This window comes from Ictalurus punctatus, chromosome 11 (assembly GCF_001660625.3).
Source record: "Ictalurus punctatus breed USDA103 chromosome 11, Coco_2.0, whole genome shotgun sequence".
Classification (NCBI taxonomy): domain Eukaryota; kingdom Metazoa; phylum Chordata; class Actinopteri; order Siluriformes; family Ictaluridae; genus Ictalurus; species Ictalurus punctatus.
In genome coordinates this window covers 25,702,432-25,730,355 of record NC_030426.2, presented here as the reverse complement: position 1 = coordinate 25,730,355, position 27,924 = coordinate 25,702,432, and the positions used below count along the sequence as shown (strand labels likewise).

Genomic DNA, 27,924 nt, shown 5'->3' with positions numbered 1-27,924 from the left:
TAAATAAATAAATAAATATTTTAATTTTGATTTTATTTTCAAAGCCCAGGATACACAAGCGCAGAGGTACACTTTTCACTTTGAATTTGTGCGTGTGTGTGTGTGTGTGTGTGTGTGTGTGTGGGTGGGGGGGTCATCCATACGAATAAAATATAATACATTTATTTAAAATGATGGATATACTTGGAAGTGCTGACTTTTCTCTGGTTGGCAAAGCAAGACTTGAGCCAGTTCTTCTTTACAAGGATGGCCTGAGGGCACTGCTGACACATATCCTGCAATTCCTGGCGAGAGCGAACACAAATGACACTCGTCAGTGCCCTGTAACGTCAGCGCCGTACATATTAGCGTGCTTGGTAACGAGTATAAAAATGCCTATTTGGGGAACTCTTATTCAAAAAAATTCAATTCAATTGAATGTATTTACCCAAAGCAAAATTCTGTACGTTTATAGAAGACCCTTATGAAAAAGTATATATCATTAACAAACCCGTATGTGCCATGATTACTGACACCCCTTCATTCTAGTATTCTGTTTTGGAGTACTTTGTTGGAGTCATTTAGTCCTCCTGCATCTAAGGCCCTGATTTACTGAAATCTGAAATAGATTCCTATCTGCAATCCGATCTATCCCGTGTACATTACTTCAACCTTTCGCGTTGTACATAGACTCACTGTATAAACAGCATCCTGCGTGAAGAAAGTGGAGAAAACTATTTTCGTCTTTGGTAGTTGGGACTGTTGCGGATTTTTTGGGAAAGATTTGAGAAAACTTTCAGGTGTCAGAATTGTTCAGTAAAGAGACAGATAAGAGCGCTATATTATATATATATATAAAAACGCAACATTGGGCAATATTTGCGAGAAAGTCAGTACTGTAGCTAAAACTATAATAAAAAACAAAACAATAATTCGCACATACAGCATACACTTAAAACAACAACAACCAAACCTTATATTTTCATTACAAACCGTTTCGAAAAATCCTTCGCCTATAGAAATTTGAGATTCTGAGACACACTGCGAAATCTATTAAAATTGTAGCTACAGATTTTGAGAAATGTTTATATTTGTTTATCTTATGGCTTGGCTAACATGATTTACTACATTAACCGCGTTAGTCGACATTAATAACCACTGAACTCCGGCAGTAATAAACGATCGGTGATGTTAACGAAGGATCAGAGTAAAGCCCTATTTAATATGGAGTTTTACACGTGGAGGTGGAGTAATAACTAGAAACAACTCCGGGTAGTATACGGTATATCCTGTCTGAACTGACAGCTCTTATATCCTGTGTGAAAAGAGGTTTTATAGACACTGCAAAAGTATAAAAACACTCCAGGAAGCACTCGATCTTCTCTGTCGTCTCTCGCTGAAATCTAAACCAAAACCGAGTGTCAGAACAATTAAATATAGCTGACATTTATAATATGTATATTATATATATACACATATATATATATAATATACATTTCAGAGACGTGACTCTTCCAGGGGTTTTAGGATAACTTGCGTTATTGAGTTCCTAGCACAGGTACGGAGTACACGCATGCTGTGGTCATGTGACCTACTGAGGATCAAGCACAACTTGCAAGGCCACGCCCCCTAGGACACGCAAATCAGCTGGAATTAAAATTGAGATCATCGTTAAGGCACGTCATTACGGTTTCGGTTAAACGCAGGTGTTATCCAACAAGATAATTAAGAACACATAATCGTCAATTAACACGAGCCTTGGTGACGTGGCTAAATGTTCGAGACGTTCAGGAGTTGTTCACATTGTCTCACGTGTCAAATAATGCCAGTAAAGCGGAATATTAACGTAAAGGGTCACCGTTTTATGTTCGTATTCTAACTGTAATGATACGTTACGTGTAAAAGGCGATTAGAGCCGTGTCAGAAAAAAACGCTTTGTACCTGTATATGAGCTGGACTTTGTACCTCTGCTACGATGTGAGTAACCTGTGAGCTCACGAGGTCCTCTTCATCGCCATCGTATGTACAGAGGGGTTAAGGAGACGTGTGTAGATAAAAAGGTTTCTTATCGCTGTCTAAATCAGAAAGGCGGTGGAGGTGGTACATCTTTTTCGGGTTTTTTTTTTTCCTCAATGAAAGTCTGGTGTTAGTCAGAAGTTGATGATTCTCCTATAAGCTCTAGGATGTTTTATTCCTTTCATAAAACTACAGTTTTGTTTTTTTTAATTTACTTTTAATGAAAAGACTCCGTAAACCCTGGGACGTTGGTCAGCTCACTCGTCTCCATCCTCATGATAAACTTTAGGAACGCAGGCTTCGATAAAACAGTCTGTATTCATTCTTCAGAACTTTTAGTGAAGGAACATTCTTCCTTTAAGAAGTGCTCTCTGCCTTAAGGCTGGAAAAGTGTCAAAGGTAGCTCGGCCTGTTTAAAACCTGTTCTACTATAATAAAAGTAATTACACGCAAAAGGTTGAGCGACCGCAAAAATCTTGCGGCGATTTCGGGAACACGCCTAGAACATGCTCTTAGTTCAAAGGATATGCGATGAGGTAGCGTGCGAGTTTCTTTCTCTCCGTCGCCCCCACGTGGTAGAACAACACGCGGACTCCTCTCATAAAGTCGGGTAGACCGGAAGCTCCACCCTGCTGCGATGAGCGAGAACCTTCTGGAGACTCGGCTTGCTCTTCCGGAGGACCGGGAGAACACGAGGAGCTGGGAGAGACCGGTGCTGGAGGAGCGAACGCCGAGCGCGAGGTGGACGGGATCGCCGCGGTCGGAGACGGAGCGGTCGTGGTGGAGTCAGACGATGTACGCTTGTAGTAGTATCTAAATATTCGAGTTAAGGATGTACACAAACAATGCTTTTCTAGTCACATACTGTGCTTAAAAGGCATACTCAAAATAAACTCAGTAAATGCTAGTGAAAGAGGCGGAGCTAATGCGTAAGAGAGGAAGGAGTAGTCCTTTCCCAAACCACAAGGGGGTTTGCTGGGGAAAAAGCTACCGTTTGTCTGTTGAAAATCGAGTAGAGACGAGAGAACACCAGCTGAAAGATTCCTAATGTAGGATGGTGGGAGAGGGGGCGGGGCTTAGTTAATATTGAAAACCTCTACGCAACTGTCAATCATGATAATGAGTCTTTATTGATCACGTACACATTAGAGCAGTGAAATTCTTTTCTTCATATATCCCAGCATGTCAGGAAGTTGGGGGTCAGAGCGCAGGGTCAGATATGATACAGCGCCCCCTGGAGCAGAGAGGGTTAAGTGCCTTGCTCAAGGGCCCAACAGTGGCAGCTTGGCAGTGCTGGAGCTTGAACCCCCGACCTTTCGATCAGTAACCCAGAGCCTTAACCACTAACCACCACTGCCACCAGATTCTCTCTCACACACACACATACGCACACGTTTTTCTTCACGTTTCGTCTTACAGATGTGTACAGAAGGATACATGAAGGTAGGAACCCCTCGGGAGGCTAAGTGCTTGCGTATCAGCCTCTCAGTGCCGTACCAGTTGAAGCCTTTGGTGGCGTGTCCAATTCGTGGAAGGTGGACACTCGCTGGAAAAAAGAGCCAGGTAAAGAATAATCGACTCGATACTCCTAATCGCAAAACTCCTTCCCGTATAACATCGCGACGGCTTTTTTCCTTCAATCGCTATGATACGCACTGCGTATAAGAAACCGCTCATTTCTGGACATTTTTACTCGTGTTTTCATTACAAAACCTAGAAACTTCGCCATTCCCTGTTGCACTAAGCGTTTATTATTTATTTATTTATTCCATATCTTGGATTCTTTAGATTTATATCCGGTTTTTATATCTGTACCGCTGATCAGCTACAGGACGTGAGCAGGATCTTTACCTTTCTTCTGCTTGGCAGCTCTGTAGATCTTCTTGAGCCCCTCGTCCAGGGCGTTGAGGTGAATCCCTGACAGCTGGTTGGTTTTATCTCTCCTCTGGGCGACGATCAGAGCCAACTACAGCGAGTGAAATGTACAGATCTGTCAGGACTGATCGATGATACCATGGAACATCTTGCGAAACAGGAGCTGGTAGAGTTCTGACTCACGTAGTCTCGTCCGCTCAGTCTCGACTGCTTGTCGTCGATGGAGAACAGCAGCACGCTCCCGAGCTCCAAATCTAAAACGGAGTAACGCGCGCGTCAAACCCGGAGATCCGACGGACGCTCGGCCGCCGACGGATCTGGACGTTTACTCACCTTCCATGTCTCCTGCCAGTTCATACTGCTTCTTCGCCTCATCTGACCGGAGCTCCAGAGCCGTGAACAAGCCGCCTCGTCCCCACCGTCCAGAATCGTCTACACACGGATATACGGTTTAAAACATATAATAAAATAAATTCACTTCCTTTGCTCGTTTGTCGGAACGTATCGACGGAAAACCTCGGGAGGGTTCGTCTGAAATCCGAACGGTATATCTGACCGAAATTAAGACGTCCGTGCGCGTCAAAACGTTCGGCAAACGTCTCGACAGGGGGTCTACGGAGGACTGTGTCTTTCACATGAGCAACATGGTGTGCTTGGCTTACTAAATACGCGTCTCGGGGTGTTTTTACCTAGAAGTAAACCTAAAACAACGGGCGGAGCCGATGCAAATAGATGAATAGATGATCGCCTGCAGTGTCATTTACACAGCCTTGTGTGGAAATACGAGTATAACCGTGGGGAAGAACCCCGAAATACGAAGACAAAATAAAACTATTTATGGAATGTTCGCACACCGACTCTTTAGGGACATCAACCAGGTCGTAACAGGGTCCATGGAGGACTGTGTCTTCGCACCTTGCAAAGGTAAAACTCAGCTTTTGCATGTTTCCTTTAATAAATATGCAATTTTTTTGTTTTTAAGATAAAAGTGTAAAACAGAGGGTGAAGTCAATGTAAATAGATTCATTTAGCCCAACATGCAGTGTGATGTAATTACCATAAAGTTACTTGTGTGTAAATTTGTATGACTGATAGGCAGGTACTAAATTTGCAGAACCTGGTTTCTGCTATTCAAAGGCAAAATAAAACAATTTTGCTGAAGCAAAAAAAAAAAAAAAAAAAGATGATTTTTGGAAGGAGTCTTTGTAACAGTCAGAGGGAAAGCTTCAGGACAGTTATTCTTTACTTATACGATCTCGGTATAGCGGTACTATAATAAAATGTGAAACGTTATGAGTTACAAAAGGACAAAATATTTTACACATGTAACCTTTAGGTTGTTTAAATTCCACTGATAGCTCATCACTCATCATGGGCATTGTTGCTATGACAATACCAGTCGTTTTAGCAGGGGTTTTTTGTTTTGTTTTGGGTTTTTTTTTAAACATACCCACACACTGAATGATAATGACGTCCTCGCGCTCAGCCTGAGGGTGTGTGACATCACCGAGTACGTAACGAATCGCCGTGTCATCCGAGTCGGTAGAGTTCACACTGCTGACGTCTCCTTCTTCTTCTTCGTCCACATCCTCGCCTTCACTATCAGCAGAGGGCAGGCACAGCGATGTATACCCACATGATGCCCACCATGCCATCCTGACACACACACACACAGTAAAATTTGCAATTATCGATATACCATGAAAAATAACTTGTAGCAGTAGTTATATACAATATTACACATAAACACTTCGCCTACGACCAACGATATATTACAGTTAAGCTTGTGCTAAAACATCAGGGCCCTTAAAGGGACCTTTACTAAAAACAAAAGAAACAACAACAACAACAACAACAAGAACAACATACATACTAAAACAAATCTCCTTTTCACATGATTTGTTATTCTGGAAGAAAAGGAGATGGTGTAATTTTTTTTTTTTTTTTAAGAAGAAGAAAGAAAGCATTTATTTGTCACATTACCGTGAAATTTTTTTGCTGAAAACAAAATTCTTGTGAAAATGACAAATTACCGTGAGCACATGTAATGATTTTCCATTTTCACTAGATTTTTATTTATTTAAAAGTGTTTAGTTGTTTATTTTTTTTTTAGGTAAAGGTCCCTTCACAGGTTCTGTATGTCATGATATCGACATAATAATAACAATAATAAAACGAATAATAATTAAAGCTGCAAGCAGCATTTTTGGGGGCCGAGCACGCAGACTCAGTGGACCGCACATTCACAGACACGCTACAACTGCTACAAAAAAAACTACAAAAGCTACACGCTACAGATTTCAAGTTTCACGCATTTGCCAGTGCGTTATGGGAAACCGGTTTTCAATCTCAGAGTTCCTTTGCTCTCTTTTGTTCAGACAGGTCTCAAGATGATGTTTGCCAAATCTGGTGAAGATTGGACAACATTTAGAGGATGTCAGATGTAAGCATTTTAAGCATGTTATTGTAACGTTTGACCAGTAAGTGGCGCTGTCACGAAATGTGTTGCATAGCCTCAGGACATAGTCCTGAGAATGCCTACCAAATTTTGTGTCAGTGCGAAAAGTAGTTGCTGACATACAGCCTCGTTTCCTGTTTGGCGGTTTCCCCAAAGAATCGTCGGCCCATTACGGACAGACCGTTTGGAGTGTCTAAGATTCCTTTGATAAATTTTGCGAGGCTTACTATGAAGACGAATTGTGCCAAACTTGGTGCTGATTGAACAAAATTTGTAGGAGGAGTAGCAATGAAACAGTTTTTGGCAAAATCCAAGATGGCGGAAATTCTCATCTAAATCTGCCTTAGACACCCTGATCAGAAGAAGAAGAAAAGACAGAATAACAATAGGGTGCCTACGCAGCTTCTGCGTTTGCCCCCCTATAAGAAAAGGTAGAATAACAATACGACGTCTACGCACCTTCGGTGCATGGCCCCCTGATAAGGATCAACATATACAGAAGAGGACAAAAAAAAGCAAATAAACAAAAACAAAAGCTCCCTATGCAGAGAACAATAAAATTCACATCGCTCCAAACTCAGTATACATTACAACCTATACTTGCCTGATGAGATGCCAGTGACCCTGACTCTTTCTGCCCTCCGGACCTGCCTGATCCATCCTGATGCTCTACCTGATGCTTGCCTTCACCTGAGAATCGCTCTCTGCTGCTGACGGACTTTCATGAGATCGCTGTGCTGTTATTACACGTAGACCCTAAAGACTGCCATGGATCGTTTCGAATAAACGGTCTACGCCCGGGTCTTACTCAACGTTCGGCGGATAACTACGCACTCACGATCCGGTGTCACCGTGAAGAGTCCGTTTCCTCTCACGGCTCCACCGCTATTCTGACTCGATCTAAAGCTACAGCTAGATTATTGTGTAGCTTCATATACATATATACACAGATATACATACATACACATATATATATTTTTAAGAGAAACACCAGACACTTGGGGGTGGGGGGACGGGGGGGCTGCTGCGTTGTCTTAATGAAGCACGTCCTTAAGCAGACTCTTACTTCTTCTTGTATTTTTGCTCCTCGCGCTCTCGCTTCTTCTCTTCCTGCTGCTTGGCTTTTTTAGCCGCAGTTTCCTCTCTCTTCCGACGCCTCTCTTCCAGCTCAGACTCCGTCAGAGGCCTCTTCACTCTCGAAGTCGACGCTAAATGTCCAGAGAATAAAACCTACAAGACAACAGTTAACCGGATCACGCCGGGTTCGTTTTATCAAGCGCGTGACGCTGTAAAACGACTCTCTGTCCTATTCGTTCGGCGTGGAAGTGGAAAACGTCAGCACAGCTACATGACTGTACCACAAACCAGACCTGACTCCGTTGGGTTTGAAATGGTTTCGACGGCATTTTTCAGAAGGTTTCTAAACACTACACAGTTAATCGCAAAGGTTTGTACCCCCTCGCCGTGGTTTTTTGAACGGAGAGACGGGAATACATCGTCAGTTATCCGTAATATCGCGGCATTCTAGGACGTCAGCATGTAATTTGGGTTCGTCCTGCGAGTAAACGATCCGAACCATACGGTGAAATGAAAAGATATTACGAATCTTAGTTAGTAGACTAACTCACGTTCAAAAGTTATCATCATACGTCTGGCATCAATGACGTGATTCTGATTAACCCCAAATAAACTCCGGCTGTTTCCGTATAGGATTTTCTTGACATCTGATTGGTTCCGCCCAACTGCTGAAGCCAAAGAGCTTACAAAGCACGTAGGGGGTCTAACCGTCAAACGTTATCGATCAAGAGCGGGGTTAGAAAAAGAATGAAAAGAATTTCCAAAACATTCGATTAGACGGTAAAGGCCATCATCAACAAGTGGAGAACACGGCGCACCACAGCGACGTTACTAAGAACAAGACATCCCTCCGAAATTGACAAAAGGACAGGACGAAAAAACTGATCAGGCATCCAAGAGACCGACAGCAACATTACAAGAGCTCCAGGAATATCTGAGAAGTACTGGTCACTCCCTGCATGGGACAACAATCTCTATGGAGCTATGGGGTAGAGTGTCTAGACTGAACCACGTTCTCATGAGAGGGAAACAAACATCAAAGCCTGCCTAAATCACCCCCAAAACATGAAGCAAAATGTCTTTTGTTCTGATGAGAAATTATTTTGGACATGAAACAAGGCAGCTCGTCACCCGAAGAACACCGTGCAGATGGTGAAGCATGGTGGCGGCGGCATCACGCTATGGGGCCTGCTTCTCTTCAGCTGGGACTGGTGCACTAGTCGAGATAGACGGAATCATGGATCACTCCGAACGCGAATCTATTCCGCCACGGAACCTGCGGGAAATTTTCCAGCAGGATAACGACCCAAAGCGCAAATCCAAGTGAACTAAAGGAACGACTTCAGATGAAGAAGATCGACGTTTAGGAATGCTCCGGTCAGACCCCACGTCTACATCCGATTGAAAACCTTGCGGAATGACTCGAAGAGGGCGCTGCACAGGAGATCTGTGAGCGTTTTTGTAAGGAAGAGTGGAATAATGAAGACGTGCCAAGTGGGTGGACTCTTACTTAAAAACACTGGGTGCTGAGTTAGAAGCAAAAAGCGCGTTAACAAAGTGTTCGTTAAGGGGTGCGTATACTCGTGCGATCTTTTTTCTGCCTAAAACGTTGGTTCCGGTATCACATTAAAGGTGGAAAAAGACACGAGTCATATCGGTTTCATTTTTCTACGTCACGAAAAGAAACAGAAAAACAACACGGGTTTAGATCCAGACCTCAACCGTGGCGTTTAGATAAACGTGTGTCTGACGGACTCACTCCGGCTTTGTGGCGTAGGCTGCGTCCTTCTTTCCCGGCGTCCTCCGCGGGAGTTGACTGCTCCTCCAGCATGAGCTCGAACCTTTTCTCGTCCTCCGTGCTCGGGATTTTGGAGTAGTCCTTCCCCTCAAAGAAGTACATGTGATCTGGAGAGGAAGAAAAACGGTTAAGGCGCGCATTACGGAGCTGTATAAATGACCTCCGCCGGGAGAGCTATTGCGTCCTACTCTGTCTCTCCTCGTCTTCATCCGCCTCTTCCTCAGCGGGCCTGACGTGCTCCTCGTCCACCAGCCACTTGCCATCTCGGGACTGTCCCAGGACCTGCAGAACGTCCACACGCTGGACTGAGCTCTCATCTGACGACAGCAGTTTGTGGACTCCAAATTTCAGGATCTCGCTCAACTGCGCGTGCACACACACACACACAGCACTCAGATAAAATACCCACATTGCCCTGTGACTGTGCAGACAAATCTGGAGAAAAAAAAAAGCCTACTGTGTGGTTGAAAATAAAGCTTTGGGTGCGACACATCAAGAAACTGAACACAAAACAGATAAATCCTTAATTCTGCCTTTCTAGTAATTCTCTTTAACCTAACACCTGTGTAAGATCCGTTTAGAAGTTCGCACGGACTCCGGAACATTTCCACACTTTCGGCAACAACTGGTTCAACATCTGCGTCTACCACTGCACTGAGACGTGCACAAGGAAGAAAGAAAAAGAAAGAAGGACATAGGAAAGGTAGAAGTATATCACTGCACTCAACACAACCTGACTGTCACGCTAACTTTACAAGCAAAGTGAAGAAGAAAGGTAGAAGTGTGAAAGAAAGAAAAGAAAGAAAGAAAGAAAAGGTGAATGAAACTAAGAAGTTAAAGAAAGAAAGACAGAAAGAAAGAAAAAAAGAACGAAAGAAAGAGATAGGGAAGGTAGGAGGGTGAAAAAAGTTAAATGAATAAACAAACAAAGAAAGAACGAAAGAAAAAAGGAAGAAAAATAAATCAATCAATAAAGAAATAAACAAAAATAATAAAGGAAGAAAAAGAAAAAGAAAAAGAGAGAAAGAAAGAGGAATAGCAGAAGAGTGGAAGTAAAAAGAAAGAAAGAAAGAAAGAAAGAAAGAGATAGGGAAGACATAAGAGTGAAAAAAAGGAAGACGTTAACAAAAGAAAGAATGAAAGAAAATGAATGAAAGAAAGAAAGAAGACAGGAAAGGTAGATGGGTGAAAGAATAAAAATAAAGAAAGGAAGGAAGAAACCAAGAAGACATATGAAAAGTAAAAGGGAGAAAGAGAAAGAAAGAAAGAAAGAAAAGAAATAAAGAGTAGAAGGATTAAATTAAAGAAAGAAAGAAAGAAAGGAAGAAAGAAAAAGTAGAAGGGTGAAAGAGAAAGAAAGCAAGAAAAACATAGGAAAAGTAGAAGGGTGAAAGCATAAAAAGAAAGAAAGAAGGAAAGAAAGAAAGGTAATTCCTTTGAAAGACAGGCAGGCCGTATTCAAATGAAAACATGACACAAAACCCTGAAATTAAAGCGGCAGTATGTAATATTTGTGGATTTGAGGTTGTCCCTGATCAAAAGAAGACGGTTAAACCTCATACTAGTGCAGTGCAGTAAAATACTCAATCATCAATACTCGAAATACGCAGTTTATATGCGAAGGATTTATTCTAATCACAGCTTTTCTGTTGCTGAATATCAAATGGAGTTTGTTGAGTGGTTAGTGCACTACTACATCATACCCTAGTGAGCATGTACAGTGAATCAGAAATAACGACACACAGGAACTTAAAACAGTTAAGAGCAATTATTTTATAACAAAAAGACCCCTCTGTTGAACTTTCATGATCATCACGGACGGTACGGATGACGGTGCTCCAGCAGGGCGGGAGGTTAGGGGTGAAATGAGCGAGACAGGAGGAGTGGAGTGGTACAGGCGGTGAGAGACGTACCTCGAGTTGAGAAGCAGCCTTACTCTTCTCCAGCAGAGAGAACTGTCCCTCCTCGATCACGGTGTTGGTGAGACGCAGTTTGGACACGGCGCGGGAGAAGATCATCTCCTCCACCGTGTCCCTCCCCAGCAGCCGGATCACTTTCACAGGCCTGTCCACCAAAACAGATATAACACAGTACTTTATCGCTCCTGTGAAGAATTATACGTGAACGTATACGTCATGCTATAGGTGTGAAGTTCAATTCTCGATTCTGATTGGTCGGCTTTCGATTCGAATTTTTCACAAAACGACAACGGTGGCTCTGGGCACGGTGCAGGGGCGCGTCATACAATACGTTATTCGTCGTTTCTATGGTAACGGCTCGTCCACGGGGGTCGCTCGTACGCTCGTTTAACGTTCACGGGAAGGGGTCTCCAGCGTCGGTGTTGCTTAGTAACGGTCGCTACCTTTTCTGGCCGATCCGGTGAGCTCGAGCCGCCGCTTGCAAGTCGTTCTGTGGATTAAAATCGCTGTCCAAGAAGATTACAGTGTCGGCTACCGTCAGGTTCAAACCGACCCCTCCTACACAACACACACACACACACACACACACAGGGTTCTAGGTAAACTAGGCGTCTCTCTCTCTGTATTTCAGCGGTTTTCAGACACTTCGCTAGAAACCACCCACCAGCTTTTGTGCTGAGCAGGAAGATGAAGACCTCTTCGGTGTTGAATTTATTGACAGAGAGATGGCGCTCTTCTCCTCGCACCGAGCCATCCAGACGCTCGTAGCTGTAACCTGAGGGAAGTCGAGAGCGTGCTCGTTCACACACAAAACGGCAAGAAAAGAAAAAAAAAAAGACAGGAAGCGACTGTAAACCACAGCTACTTCTCTAGATCTAAGAACTTGATAACAACATGAGCGTGCAGCCTGCAGTTGTTTAAAAAAAAAAAAAAAAAAAAAAAAAATTTGCGACGTTATGCAACAATACACGATCTAAGTAAAACCACATACTGGCTCTTCGGGTGTCTTTTGGAGCAAATGTGCAAAAAAAATAAATAAATAAAAAGCACATAAACACACTGTCTGATGTTTTCTTGCTGGTTGTGATTACCGCCCTGATTATTTTCCTATAAAACAGCGCATGGGTTTTTCCTCGTCTCTTGCACCAGGGCAATTTGCATATGCTAACAACTTTTATTTAGAAGAAGAATGTTCTACGTTTAATGTTGTGGAACATCTGCCAAGCAAGTTCCTGTTATCACTTAGGGTTTAGCACCTATAAGCGGTTTTCTTTTTTACTCTCCTGAAGTTAAAAAGAAGAAGAAGAAAAAAAAAAAAAAACACCCCCAACAGCTCGTCATGTTACTGCGAAACCGGAAAGCGTAAACTCTTTTGTCCTGAAGATGTCAGGAAACAGATCTACTTCGTTATCTCGGGCTTTTACACAGAACTGATTTGAAAGGAAAACGCTAAATGCATTTCTCCCTTCGCGGTTCACAGAGAAAGGTAGCAGCAAGCTCGTGAATATTAACGAGGAGTGAGAACGGTCCCGGTGAAAAGAGACAGGAAAAAAGTTCAAATTTATTTTAAAAGTATACGTTACTAATGAATGTTTAAATACTGCTGTATGAATATTTATTAGCGATGTGTGGAAAAGGCTGTATAATAACTGATTTAAAAATGATATATAAGTTATTAATGAATATTGAAATGCGGCTTCATGAATATTAATTAGCAGTGAGTGGGTCGCAGTGAAAAGAGAAAAAAAGGCTGTACAATAACTGGTTTAAAAAAGTATGTTACTAATGAATACTGAAATACTGCTTTATGAATATTAATTAGCAGTGGGTGGATCTTGGTGTAAAGAGACAGAAAGAAAAAAAAAAAAAAGACTGTACAAGGATTACAAGAGATGCTCAGTAATATTTTTTAAAACAAACCAGATGACATATAAATGAAAACCTCCAGGATTTAGTGAATTTGGGCTGCTCAGTGATGGTGCGTACTGCCGTATACCGTGTGTGTGTGTGTGTGTGTTACCTCTGTACTCCAGGTAATCCTGCACAACGTCCAACATCCTGGTCATTTGAGAGAACAGCAGAACCCGGTGACCCCTGAAGTCACACATACACTTTGTATTTGTTTTTTTGTAATTTATATCGCGCTAAATCCAGCCAGAACCTCTGATATCGGACCGCTCGAACCCTAGACGGCGCCGACGGTTCATCGTGTTCGTATTGTGCACTGCCCATGGTGATAAATAACTCTGCGAAATGAGCCCTGAAACGTTGAAAATGTTTAAATCCAGTCAAGAAGAGAAAGGGGTTAGCCGCCTTCAAACCAGACCGAAAACCCACTTCGGCGTTAAATCTATACGTGAATAAAAATTCAAAAATAAACAGACAAGTCGCTAGTGTTCATCCTCTCGCTCGCAGACTGGTGTTAGCGAGAGGATGAACTATAGCTATTGTGAATTATTGAGCTGTTGTGAATTATACATATTGTTTTTGACAATTATTTTGCCGGTTTTAGAGAGTTTTAGGAATATTGTAGTTATTTTGAGTCATTCGGGCACATGGGGATTACTGAGAAATGCATAATACGACAGCGGGGATGCGTCAATAGCAGTTATTTCAGACAGAGGACGAGTAAGTGTTTTTCGGGTCTCGTCAGTAGCGATACTGATAGGGAAATGAGTAACATAGCTAGTATTGAATCGAATTGTTACGAGTAAACGAGCAGGGTATCGGACAGGAATCCAATAGCATGGATCAATACACTAAAGAATGACTGTTTTAATGGTTAAGGGAAACGGTTATGACAATTGAATGAGAAAGGCTTACTCCTCCAGCAGGTGGGCAAGCATAGAGTCGAGCAGAGAGAGCTTCCCGCTCGCCTCCACCAAGTGTTCACCCATCTCAAACGGCTCGGGCTCCACACCTTACACAGAGAGAGAGAGAGAGAGAGAGAGAGAGAGAGAGAGAGAGAATGGGGAGAGAGAGATGGGGAGAGAGAGGGAGATAGAGAGAGAGAGAGATGGGGAGAGAGAGGTGGTGGAGAGAGAGAGAGAGAGATCGGGAGAGCGAGGGAGATGGGGAGAGAGAGAGATGGGGAGAGAGAGGGAGATAAAGAGAGAGGGGGGGATGAGAGAGATTGGGAGAGAGAGGGGAAAAGAGAGGGAGAGGGAAAGAGAGAGGGAGAAAGGGGAGAGGGAGAGAAATAGAGCGAGAGGGAGGGAGGGCGAGACAGGGAGAGAGAGAGAGAGAGAGAGAGAGAGAGAGAAAGAGAGAAAGATTTTGACTTTTGGCAGTCTTTTATTTTAACCATTCATGGTGTTTCCACCATAGCATTTTCAAATAAGCGAATAAGCAGCAGCTTTTAAATACCCACTTAGATAGATAGATAGATAGATAGATAGATAGATAGATAGATAGATAGATAGATAGATAAAAGGGTGGCTAAGTACATGAACATGTTCTGATTGCAACACAATAAAGCTTGTTTAAAAAGCCAATTAAAACCTCTTTTTAACTTGTCATTCAAAGCGAGAGAGAGAAGGAGACAGAGTGTTATAGAATTAGATATTAAACCAGCAAGTTCTTTAAAAAAAATATATAATAATAAAAATAAATAATAAAATAAAATTAAATAAAAAAAATGGTTTGTTAGTGCCCTCTGCTGGCCATAAGGTGAAACACATTTGCATTAAAAGCTGTCGTTTCTGTTTAAACTACTATGCCATTTATGGGAAAGGGGCGGGGCTGAGCAGCTGGGTTCATGCTGAGGGCGGGGCTAACACTTTGAAGCCAGGAAAACGTTAGCAGAAGCTTGAAAGAAAAAAACTACAACATGGAAGTTGTGAATCACTGTTTTCCTAATCTGTCCTTACAGTCAAGTTCAAAATTATTGGCCCCCCTGTTAGACAACGGCAAAAATGCTACCTACTGCATACATCACATTGTTTATTTGACCAATTCAATACAGGAGTCAATCACATTCTGAAACTGACTGAACAATCATCATCAATAACAGGCTTCGAGTATATAAGAAAAGTAAAGAACGGACATTACCGTTGAACAGGTAGGGGTGGTTCACACACTTCCTCAGCTGCATCAGAACATTCAGGAGCCGGTTGTTAATGCCCTGATCGCTCCTAAACACATCTGAAAATCCAGTCAGTCATTTAAACATTTTAAAATGTAAATCCGTGTCATGTAAAAGCATGTACCATACATTCACTTAATCTCAGCGTGAGGGCTTTCAAATACGTATCGACAAAATCAATCATTTTCTAAACACAAAACTTAGGGGTTTTTTTGTGCGTGTGTGTGTGTAATGTATGTGGGCGTGTCCTACCCAGGTCCTTCATCAGAATGGCTTTGTAGTACTTCTTTTGGACAGCAGACATCCCGTGATAAACCACCAACTCTACTTTCTTCGGCAGTTCTGTCTCCACCTCGGCCTTCACCCTGCGGAGCAAGAAGGGCTGGAGAACCCGATGGAGCTCCTTAGCTGCGCACACAGTCGATAAGTAAGGAATAAAACGTGCCGTGTCATGCTGTAATGCTGAAATTGATCAATAACGGATTAGCGCGACGGAGCGGAGTTACTGTTACAACCAGGAAGTTGATTATTTTCCTATAAAAGCGTGTCCGGAAGTGTTTTATTCTTCTTATGCCAAAGAAATGTCAACAATTACACATATTTGTTTATTAAGGAATGATACGTCATACTTTTTATCCCTTTATAGTAATGTTTAATGTTTAATTAAATGTCCATTAAACTAGTTAGTTCCTGTTCTCATTACATTGTGACAGCTATAAACAGCCTCTTTTTAATAAGTTAATAAGACAAAAAAAAATTTTTTTAATTAAAAAAAAAAATAATAATAATAATAACCCCACAGCTACCCCACGTTACCAATTAACCACAGAGCGTAAACTTACAGCTTTACTTTACTGACACTGGAGACTCCTTACATCTCCTTACAGAAAACTTCACCGTATCAAATCATACATATTCCATTACTTTATTTAAAATAGATGTACAGCTGTGATTTAACATATTAACTCGGTTCATCTGACTTACTCCGATTAAAAAATGTATACATTTGACACACATACACATTGTACCATCTACAGGATGCAATTATCGGGAATTCATCTGCAGTTTTTCTTTTTTTTTTCTTTTAAAAGATAAACAATGTTTGGATGATGGTGTAATACCTTGTGAGCTTTGAGTCTGTACAGCCGCATATGCATTCACAAACTCGGTTGTAGCGTCAGGTGGGAAAATATCAGGCTGGATGAAGGTCAGGAGCGAGTAGACCTCCTGCAGGTTATTCTGGATGGGAGTTCCGGTTAGCAAAAGTCTGAAACCTAAAGAGAACTGAGAGCGGAACGGGAAAGAGCGGACAAAATTTAATAGTACGCACATTTTTATAGCAATGCTAGTTAAATCTAACGAGCGATTGGAGTCTACGCACACAAAGACTGGTGCCGTGGTGTGAAACGCAATGAATCTTTGAGACGAGGCACTGTACCACAAACCAGTGCAAAAATAGTTAGGCCTGCAAATGTTTACGTATAAAAAAGACATAAATACATCTTCCGCTAGGACAGATTTTGATTCTATCTATACTCTACACTTTACCATTTGAGTGAAAGCTGAGAGTATGCGTAAGTCATGTGTTTTTAGCTATACATTTCATTTTAAAACATTTTTAAAAATTTTGTGGTTTTAGCTTAGCTTTGTGGCTTTTAAAGAAAAGAACATCGGATCAGTATCGCAAATTCGCGCAGACGCAAGTCCAGCCTGTAATCGCCGAGGGTGCCAATACTTCCATCTTCTGAACGTTCTAACTCTCGAATGTCTTTCTACACTATTTATAACGGCCCGGGATCGTGCATACAGCTCCATTACGTCACATCCTACGAAGGGTGCGAGCGAACAGGATAAGAAGCCGTTCTCGAGGATTTGTCCTGAATACAAAAATGGCGGCTTTTGCGCGAAATAGCGTCGCTAAAGCTGAATCGGTGAAAAACAAACCGGAAGCGTTAACTCGCGGATAAAACTGCGATTTCGCCTTATAAAATTGTCCAAAATAAGCCGTTTAGAAAAGAGAAGATGAATCCTCACACGCGGGTGCTTACACTCCCGCTCACCTCTGTAAGGATTCGGTGAAGCTTCGAGTTTTCGTTCTTCAGTCGCTGAGCCTCGTCCACAACCAAAATATCCCAGTTCCACCTGCGAGAAGTAAAGTTTATCGAATTGCACAACACGACACGCTTTATATTCAATTTTATTTGATTTACTTATATTTCCAAATCATCAAAATTAGAAGCACCTTTTTAATACCGACGCGTCATTCTGGCAAATCTAGGGAAAAAAAGAAGAGGAGAATAAAGAACCTATGATTGTCGATTATGAGGAGGAGAAGAAAAAAAAAGGGACAAAAATCCTGTCATCCAGTTCATATCCTGACCTGGTAGTGAGTCAGCAGGATGTGGAAAGGTTGGTCCTCCATGTTTCTCTGCAGCTCGGCTCTTTTTGTTTTATCACCTTTATAATGCACCACGCGCAGACTGGGGCACAGACTGAAGCACGATGGGAAAGAGAGAGAGAGAGAGAGAGAGAGAGAAAATCAGGAACTATCGTAATAATATCCGACTTAATTATAAAGATTTTACAAATGATTCGAAACTAAGAAAAAAAAGTAGGAATTAATACATTACCTCTTCAACTCCTTTTCCCAGTGCTCAATAACTGTCAGAGGACAGAGCACCAGAAAGGGACCCTTCATGCGGAGATGTCCTCTGGCGTACACCAGCAAGGAGATGGTCTGCGGAAGAGAAGAACACGACTGATATATGCATGATATATCGTTTAAGAGCAGTGACCTCAGGAACTTTTCCTTCATGTTGAAAGGGATGGTTTATAATGTTAAGTAAGAAATAAAACATAACGAGGTGTGCTGTTATAGGAAAAGAATCAGTGGTGAGGTAGTGTGATGAACCATAGTTACTATTTCCACCCTAACGTTGATGATCTTCTGCTAACATTCCTACGAGTTACCTTAGTTTTCCCTAGCTAGTCTGAGGTAATGTAGGTTAGCATTTGCTAGGTAGTCTGAGGTCATTTACATTAGCTTTCCCTAGCTAGTCTGATGTCATTTAAATTAACATGCATTAGTTTGTCTATGGCAATTTTCTTTAAGCATTTGCTATGTAGATTGAGGTAATGTCGGTCAGCTTTCCCAAATTACTCTGAGGTAATTTAACTAGCATTTGCTGTGTGGTCTGAGGTCATTTACATTAGCTTTCACTAGCTAGTCTGAGGTAATTCACTTTTGCTTTACCTAGCTAATCTGAGGTAATTCACTTTTGCTTTACCTAGCTAATCTGAGGTAATGTAGGTTTGTATTTGCTAGCTAGCATGAGATAATTTACCTTGGCTTTCTCTAGCTAGCATGATGTAATATACCTTGGCTTTCCCTAGCTAGTCTGAGGTAATGTAAATTTGTATTTGCTAGCTAGCATGATGTAATTTACCTTGGCTTTCTCTAGCTAGTCTGAGGTCATTAACATTAGTATTGGCTATCTAATCTGGGGTAATTTACTTTGGCTTTCCCTAGCTAGTCTGAGGTAATTTACCTTGGCTTTCCCTAGCTAGTCTAAGGTAATGAAAGTTTGTATTTGCTATTTGGTCTGAGGTAATTTACCTTGGCTTTCCCTAGCTAGTCAGAGGTAATGTAAGTTTGTATTTGCTAGCTAGCATGAGGTAATTTACCTTGGCTTTCTCTAGCTAGCATAAGGTAATTTACCTTGGCTTTCTCTAGCTAGCATGATGTAATTTACCTTGGCTTTCCCTAGCTAGTCTGAGGTAATGTAAGTTTGTATTTGCTAGCTAACATGAGGTAATTTACCTTGGCTTTCTCTAGCTAGTCTGAGGTAATTTACCTTGGCTTTCTCTAGCTAGTCTGAGGTAATTTACCTTGGCTTTCTCTAGCTAGTCTGAGGTAATGTAAGTTTGTATTTGCTAGCTAGCATGAGGTAAATTACCTTGGCTTTCCCTAGCTAGTCTGAGGTAATGTAAGTTTGTATTTGCTAGCTAACATGAGGTAATTTACCTTGGCTTTCCCTAGCTAGTCTGAGGTAATGTAAGTTTGTGTTTGCTAGCTAGCATGAGGTAATTTACCTTGGCTTTCCCTAGCTAGTCTGAGGTAATGTAAGTTTGTATTTGCTAGCTAGCATGAGGTAATTTACCTTGGCTTTCCCTAGCTAGTCTGAGGTAATGTAAGTTTGTATTTGCTAGCTAGCATGAGGTAATTTACCTTGGCTTTATCTAGCTAGTCTGAGGTAATTTACCTTGGCTTTCTCTAGCTAGTCTGAGGTAATTTACCTTGGCTTTCTCTAGCTAGTCTGAGGTAATGTAAGTTTGTATTTGCTAGCTAGCATGAGGTAAATTACCTTGGCTTTCCCTAGCTAGTCTGAGGTAATGTAAGTTTGTATTTGCTAGCTAACATGAGGTAATTTACCTTGGCTTTCCCTAGCTAGTCTGAGGTAATGTAAGTTTGTGTTTGCTAGCTAGCATGAGGTAATTTACCTTGGCTTTCCCTAGCTAGTCTGAGGTAATGTAAGTTTGTATTTGCTAGCTAGCATGAGGTAATTTACCTTGGCTTTCCCTAGCTAGTCTGAGGTAATGTAAGTTTGTATTTGCTAGCTAGCATGAGGTAATTTACCTTGGCTTTATCTAGCTAGTCTGAGGTAATTTACCTTGGCTTTCTCTAGCTAGTCTAAGGTAATTTATCTTGGCTTTCTTTAGCTAGTCTGAGGTAATGTAAGGTTGTATTTGCTAGCTAGTATGAAGTAATTTACCTTGGCTTTCTCTAGCTAGTCTAAGGTAATTTATCTTGGCTTTCTTTAGCTAGTCTGAGATAATGTAAGGTTGTATTTCTAGCTAGTATGAGGTAATTTACCTTGGCTTTCCCTAGCTAGTCTGAGGTAATGTAAGTTTGTATTTGCTAGCTAGTATAAGGTAATTTACCTTGGCTTTCTCTAGCTAGTCTGAGGTAATGTACGGTTGTATTTGCTAGCTAGTCTGAGGTAATTTACCTTGGCTTTCTCTAGCTGGTCTAAGGTAATTTACCTTGGCTTTCCCTAGCTAGTCTGAGGTAATGTAAGTTTGTATTTGCTAGCTAGTATGAGGTAATTTACCTTGGCTTTCTCTAGCTAGTCTGAGGTAATGTACGGTTGTATTTGCTAGCTAGTATGAGGTAATTTACCTTGGCTTTCCCTAGCTAGTCTGAGGTAATGTAAGTTTGTATTTGCTAGCTAGTATGAAGTAATTTACCTTGGCTTTCTCTAGCTAGTCTAAGGTAATATATCTTGGCTTTCTTTAGCTAGTCTGAGATAATGTAAGGTTGTATTTCTAGCTAGTATGAGGTAATTTACCTTGGCTTTCCCTAGCTAGTCTAAGGTAATTTATCTTGGCTTTCTTTAGCTAGTCTGAGATAATGTAAGGTTGTATTTCTAGCTAGTATGAGGTAATTTACCTTGGCTTTCCCTAGCTAGTCTAAGGTAATTTATCTTGGCTTTCTTTAACTAGTCTGAGATAATGTAAGGTTGTATTTCTAGCTAGTATGAGGTAATTTACCTTGGCTTTCCCTAGCTAGTCTGAGGTAATTTACCTTGGCTTTCTTTAGCTAGTCTGAGGTAATGTAAGGTTGTACTTGCTAGCTAGTATGAGGTAATTTGCCTTGGCTTTCCCTAGCTAGTCTAAGGTAATTTACCTTGGCTTTCTTTAGCTAGTCTGAGGTAATGTAAGGTTGTACTTGCTAGCTAGTATGAGGTAATTTGCCTTGGCTTTCCCTAGCTAGTCTGAGGTAATGTAAGTTTGTATTTGCTAGCTAGTATGATGTAATTTACCTTGGCTTTCTCTAGCTAGTCTAAGGTAATTTATCTTGGCTTTCTTTAGCTAGTCTGAGATAATGTAAGGTTGTATTTCTAGCTAGTATGAGGTAATTTACCTTGGCTTTCCCTAGCTAGTCTAAGGTAATTTATCTTGGCTTTCTTTAGCTAGTCTGAGATAATGTAAGGTTGTATTTCTAGCTAGTATGAGGTAATTTACCTTGGCTTTCCCTAGCTAGTCTGAGGTAATGTAAGTTTGTATTTGCTAGCTAGTATGAGGTAATTTACCTTGGCTTTCTCTAGCTAGTCTGAGGTAATGTACGGTTGTATTTGCTAGCTAGTCTGAGGTAATTTACCTTGGCTTTCTCTAGCTAGTCTAAGGTAATTTACCTTGGCTTTCTTTAGCTAGTCTGAGGTAATGTAAGGTTGTACTTGCTAGCTAGTATGAGGTAATTTACCTTGGCTTTCCCTAGCTAGTCTGAGGTAATGTAAGTTTGTATTTGCTAGCTAGTATGAAGTAATTTACCTTGGCTTTCTCTAGCTAGTCTAAGGTAATTTATCTTGGCTTTCTTTAGCTAGTCTGAGATAATGTAAGGTTGTATTTCTAGCTAGTATGAGGTAATTTACCTTGGCTTTCCCTAGCTAGTCTAAGGTAATTTATCTTGGCTTTCTTTAACTAGTCTGAGATAATGTAAGGTTGTATTTCTAGCTAGTATGAGGTAATTTACCTTGGCTTTCCCTAGCTAGTCTGAGGTAATGTAAGTTTGTATTTGCTAGCTAGTATGAGGTAATTTACCTTGGCTTTCTCTAGCTAGTCTGAGGTAATGTACGGTTGTATTTGCTAGCTAGTCTGAGGTAATTTACCTTGGCTTTCTCTAGCTAGTCTAAGGTAATTTACCTTGGCTTTCTTTAGCTAGTCTGAGGTAATGTAAGGTTGTACTTGCTAGCTAGTATGAGGTAATTTACCTTGGCTTTCCCTAGCTAGTCTGAGGTAATGTAAGTTTGTATTTGCTAGCTAGTATGAAGTAATTTACCTTGGCTTTCTCTAGCTAGTCTGAGGTAATGTACTGTTGTATTTGCTAGCTAGTCTGAGGTAATTTACCTTGGCTTTCTCTAGCTAGTCTAAGGTAATTTACCTTGGCTTTCTTTAGCTAGTCTGAGGTAATGTAAGGTTGTACTTGCTAGCTAGTATGAGGTAATTTACCTTGGCTTTCCCTAGCTAGTCTGAGGTAATGTAAGTTTGTATTTGCTAGCTAGTATGAAGTAATTTACCTTGGCTTTCTCTTGCTAGTCTGAGGTAATTTACCTTGGCTTTCTTTAGCTAGTCTGAGGTAATGTAAGGTTGTACTTGCTAGCTAGTATGAGGTAATTTACCTTGGCTTTCCCTAGCTAGTCTGAGGTAATGTAAGTTTGTATTTGCTAGCTAGTATGAAGTAATTTACCTTGGCTTTCTCTAGCTAGTCTAAGGTAATTTATCTTGGCTTTCTTTAGCTAGTCTGAGATAATGTAAGGTTGTATTTCTAGCTAGTATGAGGTAATTTACCTTGGCTTTCCCTAGCTAGTCTAAGGTAATTTATCTTGGCTTTCTTTAACTAGTCTGAGATAATGTAAGGTTGTATTTCTAGCTAGTATGAGGTAATTTACCTTGGCTTTCCCTAGCTAGTCTGAGGTAATGTAAGTTTGTATTTGCTAGCTAGTATGAGGTAATTTACCTTGGCTTTCTCTAGCTAGTCTGAGGTAATGTACGGTTGTATTTGCTAGCTAGTCTGAGGTAATTTACCTTGGCTTTCTCTAGCTAGTCTAAGGTAATTTACCTTGGCTTTCTTTAGCTAGTCTGAGGTAATGTAAGGTTGTACTTGCTAGCTAGTATGAGGTAATTTACCTTGGCTTTCCCTAGCTAGTCTGAGGTAATGTAAGTTTGTATTTGCTAGCTAGTATGAAGTAATTTACCTTGGCTTTCTCTAGCTAGTCTGAGGTAATGTACTGTTGTATTTGCTAGCTAGTCTGAGGTAATTTACCTTGGCTTTCCCTAGCTAGTCTGAGGTAATGTAAGTTTGTATTTGCTAGCTAGTATGAGGTAATTTACCTTGGCTTTCTCTAGCTAGTCTGAGGTAATGTACGGTTGTATTTGCTAGCTAGTCTGAGGTAATTTACCTTGGCTTTCTCTAGCTAGTCTAAGGTAATTTACCTTGGCTTTCTTTAGCTAGTCTGAGGTAATGTAAGGTTGTACTTGCTAGCTAGTATGAGGTAATTTACCTTGGCTTTCCCTAGCTAGTCTGAGGTAATGTAAGTTTGTATTTGCTAGCTAGTATGAAGTAATTTACCTTGGCTTTCTCTAGCTAGTCTGAGGTAATGTACTGTTGTATTTGCTAGCTAGTCTGAGGTAATTTACCTTGGCTTTCTCTAGCTAGTCTAAGGTAATTTACCTTGGCTTTCTTTAGCTAGTCTGAGATAATGTAAGGTTGTATTTCTAGCTAGTATGAGGTAATTTACCTTGGCTTTCCCTAGCTAGTCTGAGGTAATGTAAGTTTGTATTTGCTAGCTAGTATGAGGTAATTTACCTTGGCTTTCTCTAGCTAGTCTGAGGTAATGTACGGTTGTATTTGCTAGCTAGTCTGAGGTAATTTACCTTGGCTTTCTCTAGCTAGTCTAAGGTAATTTACCTTGGCTTTCTTTAGCTAGTCTGAGGTAATGTAAGGCTGTACTTGCTAGCTAGTATGAGGTAATTTACCTTGGCTTTCCCTAGCTAGTCTGAGGTAATGTAAGTTTGTATTTGCTAGCTAGTATGAAGTAATTTACCTTGGCTTTCTCTAGCTAGTCTAAGGTAATTTATCTTGGCTTTCTTTAGCTAGTCTGAGATAATGTAAGGTTGTATTTCTAGCTAGTATGAGGTAATTTACCTTGGCTTTCCCTAGCTAGTCTAAGGTAATTTATCTTGGCTTTCTTTAACTAGTCTGAGATAATGTAAGGTTGTATTTCTAGCTAGTATGAGGTAATTTACCTTGGCTTTCCCTAGCTAGTCTGAGGTAATGTAAGTTTGTATTTGCTAGCTAGTATGAAGTAATTTACCTTGGCTTTCTCTAGCTAGTCTGAGGTAATGTACTGTTGTATTTGCTAGCTAGTCTGAGGTAATTTACCTTGGCTTTCTCTAGCTAGTCTAAGGTAATTTATCTTGGCTTTCTTTAGCTAGTCTGAGATAATGTAAGGTTGTATTTCTAGCTAGTATGAGGTAATTTACCTTGGCTTTCCCTAGCTAGTCTGAGGTAATGTAAGTTTGTATTTGCTAGCTAGTATGAGGTAATTTACCTTGGCTTTCTCTAGCTAGTCTGAGGTAATGTACGGTTGTATTTGCTAGCTAGTCTGAGGTAATTTACCTTGGCTTTCTCTAGCTAGTCTAAGGTAATTTACCTTGGCTTTCTTTAGCTAGTCTGAGGTAATGTAAGGTTGTACTTGCTAGCTAGTATGAGGTAATTTACCTTGGCTTTCCCTAGCTAGTCTGAGGTAATGTAAGTTTGTATTTGCTAGCTAGTATGAAGTAATTTACCTTGGCTTTCTCTAGCTAGTCTGAGGTAATGTACTGTTGTATTTGCTAGCTAGTCTGAGGTAATTTACCTTGGCTTTCCCTAGCTAGTCTGAGGTAATGTAAGTTTGTATTTGCTAGCTAGTATGAGGTAATTTACCTTGGCTTTCTCTAGCTAGTCTGAGGTAATGTACGGTTGTATTTGCTAGCTAGTCTGAGGTAATTTACCTTGGCTTTCTCTAGCTAGTCTAAGGTAATTTATCTTGGCTTTCTTTAGCTAGTCTGAGATAATGTAAGGTTGTATTTCTAGCTAGTATGAGGTAATTTACCTTGGCTTTCCCTAGCTAGTCTAAGGTAATTTATCTTGGCTTTCTTTAACTAGTCTGAGATAATGTAAGGTTGTATTTCTAGCTAGTATGAGGTAATTTACCTTGGCTTTCCCTAGCTAGTCTGAGGTAATGTAAGTTTGTATTTGCTAGCTAGTATGAGGTAATTTACCTTGGCTTTCTCTAGCTAGTCTGAGGTAATGTACGGTTGTATTTGCTAGCTAGTCTGAGGTAATTTACCTTGGCTTTCTCTAGCTAGTCTAAGGTAATTTACCTTGGCTTTCTTTAGCTAGTCTGAGGTAATGTAAGGTTGTACTTGCTAGCTAGTATGAGGTAATTTACCTTGGCTTTCCCTAGCTAGTCTGAGGTAATGTAAGTTTGTATTTGCTAGCTAGTATGAAGTAATTTACCTTGGCTTTCTCTAGCTAGTCTGAGGTAATGTACTGTTGTATTTGCTAGCTAGTCTGAGGTAATTTACCTTGGCTTTCCCTAGCTAGTCTGAGGTAATTTACCTTGGCTTTCTTTAGCTAGTCTGAGGTAATGTAAGGTTGTACTTGCTAGCTAGTATGAGGTAATTTACCTTGGCTTTCCCTAGCTAGTCTGAGGTAATGTAAGTTTGTATTTGCTAGCTAGTATGAAGTAATTTACCTTGGCTTTCTCTTGCTAGTCTGAGGTAATGTACTGTTGTATTTGCTAGCTAGTCTGAGGTAATTTACCTTGGCTTTCTCTAGCTAGTCTGAGGTAATGTAAGGTTGTACTTGCTAGCTAGTATAAGGTAATGTACTTTGGCTTTCCCTCACTAGTGTAAGATCTTTTCATTTAGCTTTCACTACCGAGTCTCAGGCAATGAAGGTTAGCACTCACTACTCAGTTAAAAATAATTTGCATTAGTATTCATTAACTAGTCTAAGGTAATTTACTGTAGCTTTCGCTAGCTAGTTTGTGGGCATTCTCATTAATATTTGTTAGCTCTAACTTGCTAATGTAGGTTAGCTTTCGTTTACAAACTGATCTTTTAATCTAGATTACACAGCATACATTCAGAAGAAGAAATTAGGATCATTTGGTTAATTAAATGTTAAGAAAATACAACAGCGCTACATAAGAGCATTATTAGTAATGTAATTATTAAATGTTAATAAAATAAAACCATGCCACATGGGACCAGTATGTAGATGTAATGTAATCCTCAGAGACCAGCACCACTAAAGCGTTCAGTGTTTGTTGGTCTCAGGTGTGCTGGAAGCTGAGATGGAGTAAAAACGTGCCCCGCCTGACCCCGACCTCTGCGTTTCTCATCTATTCTGGTCTTTGATGCTGCATTCTGTAAGACAAGGCTGAGCCTTGATGCCCTCCATGTCTACAGGCTCTCAATTACAGGAAATAACACAACCCTGTGGATGTTGAAAAGAAGTTACTGTTACAAAAACCTCCAAATTACTGACCTGACAGGTTTTACCCAAACCCATTTCATCCCCCAGGATGCAGCCGTCCAGAGTCTTCAAACACTGAGAGAGCCACCGCACGCCATCCAGCTGGTACGGCTTCAGCACAATTCCTGCTCAATACAATACACGCAATAATAATAATAATAATAAGAAGAAGAAATTAAATGCTTTAATGAGGGGTTTTATTAAAGCAACCTCTTGTACCACAGCAATCCACAAACAATTTTTTATTTCACGTTGTACATTTTATCCATTTATAGCTACATTTAACGTTGTGGAAAGTCCATGAAACAAGTTAGTTCCTGTTCTCACTTACGGTATAGCAGCTATAAACCCTCACCTGATTCTCTTTTATTTCTCTCACTTGTAGTTAATAAGACATAAATAAACTGATTAAAATGTCTTGATATTTAACAAAGAAAATCTTTTTAATTGTGATGTTTATTTAACATTTATGGAAGGAGTCTCCATAGTCAAGGGTAAAGCTGTAAGTAAGTTTCCTGACATCTACAGGACGGGGGAGATTACGCTTCGCAGTTTCTCTGCAACATGACGAGCTGCGTTTTTTTTTCTTCCTTTCCTTATGATCTTCAAATGAAAAAAATATATATAATCATTAGCTCACTGACACTTCAGGACATGTGGCGATTGGAAAATAATCAAAATGCAGAGGTGGTAAAAAGTAACTCCGCTTCATCACACCACCCCGTCGTTGATTATTTTCCTATAACCGCATGAGGCAGAGTGTTTAATTTCTTACTTAATGATATATATGGGCTGTTATGGGAAAATAATCATATTTTGGGGTAGTAATGCCCCACACCTCTCCCTTAAAGTTCTCTAATGGTTAGAGGGTTTGAAATTTTAATGATTTATTTATTATTTATTTACTACTTGTTCACGAAGCTCCATCTACGATGGCCTGCAGACTGTTAATAAAATGAAGCATCCAAACACAAACAAAGATTCCAGACCGGAAGTCAATTTTCCAAACAGGTTTTCTCAGCGAATTATGTTTTATCACGTTCTACATATCTTTCTGATTATTTGTACAAGAAAGGAAGGGGGGAAATGACTCCTTATTATACAACACCAAGTGCATATTATGTTCATTAGGGGTTAATAAATCTCTGATATTACTGTTGCTATGCAACTCGTGAAGTGAAATGAACAAAATATCGCTGTTTCTTTGCTTCTATAATTCACACACCTGTTAGTCCGCATTTCTGCAGCTCACTCACAGACAGTTCCGACTTTTCTTTCTCCGATATATTACTCTGAACCGCCTGGAGAAACCTCGACATTATTTTTATTACCTCCAAACTTTCAAAAGTGTTTTTGTTTCCTTATTGCGCGCCATGAGAGACTTTACTTCCGTGTGGGGGCGTGGCTAAGAAGAAACTGACCAATCACCACGCTGGGGTTGTGCTTTACTTTTTTCTTTCTTTTTTTTTTTTTTTTTATATTAATAACAAAGAAGACTTACAGATTAAGAAAAAAAAGATACAGTTAAGAGATAGATAACAAATATCACCAATAAGGAGAACATGAACAACCGCTAGAGGGGAAAAATACCAATCCAAGCAAAGATAAGCGAATAAATAAATAAAATAAATTACT

The 27,924-nt window shown here is 40.5% G+C and overlaps 1 protein-coding gene across 1 annotated transcript; it reads right to left on the bottom strand.

Moving 5' to 3' along the window:
• On the bottom strand, positions 1 to 27,699 carry chd1l (chromodomain helicase DNA binding protein 1-like). Its single transcript, XM_053683635.1, has 25 exons — positions 27,515 to 27,699; positions 26,302 to 26,414; positions 17,837 to 17,943; positions 17,587 to 17,698; positions 17,449 to 17,480; positions 17,267 to 17,348; positions 16,328 to 16,490; positions 15,459 to 15,614; positions 15,173 to 15,265; positions 13,946 to 14,042; positions 13,143 to 13,216; positions 11,787 to 11,897; positions 11,566 to 11,680; positions 11,117 to 11,267; positions 9,392 to 9,566; positions 9,165 to 9,310; positions 7,395 to 7,558; positions 5,321 to 5,526; positions 4,204 to 4,302; positions 4,054 to 4,124; positions 3,847 to 3,961; positions 3,433 to 3,541; positions 2,525 to 2,808; positions 1,921 to 2,003; positions 1 to 284 (listed from the first exon to the last, which is right to left on the bottom strand). Exons 1-25 carry the CDS (start codon positions 27,606 to 27,608, stop codon positions 162 to 164), a joined length of 3,075 nt encoding a protein of 1,024 aa, XP_053539610.1. The 5' UTR covers positions 27,609 to 27,699; the 3' UTR covers positions 1 to 161.
• Between the last annotated feature and the right edge of the window lie 225 nt (positions 27,700 to 27,924).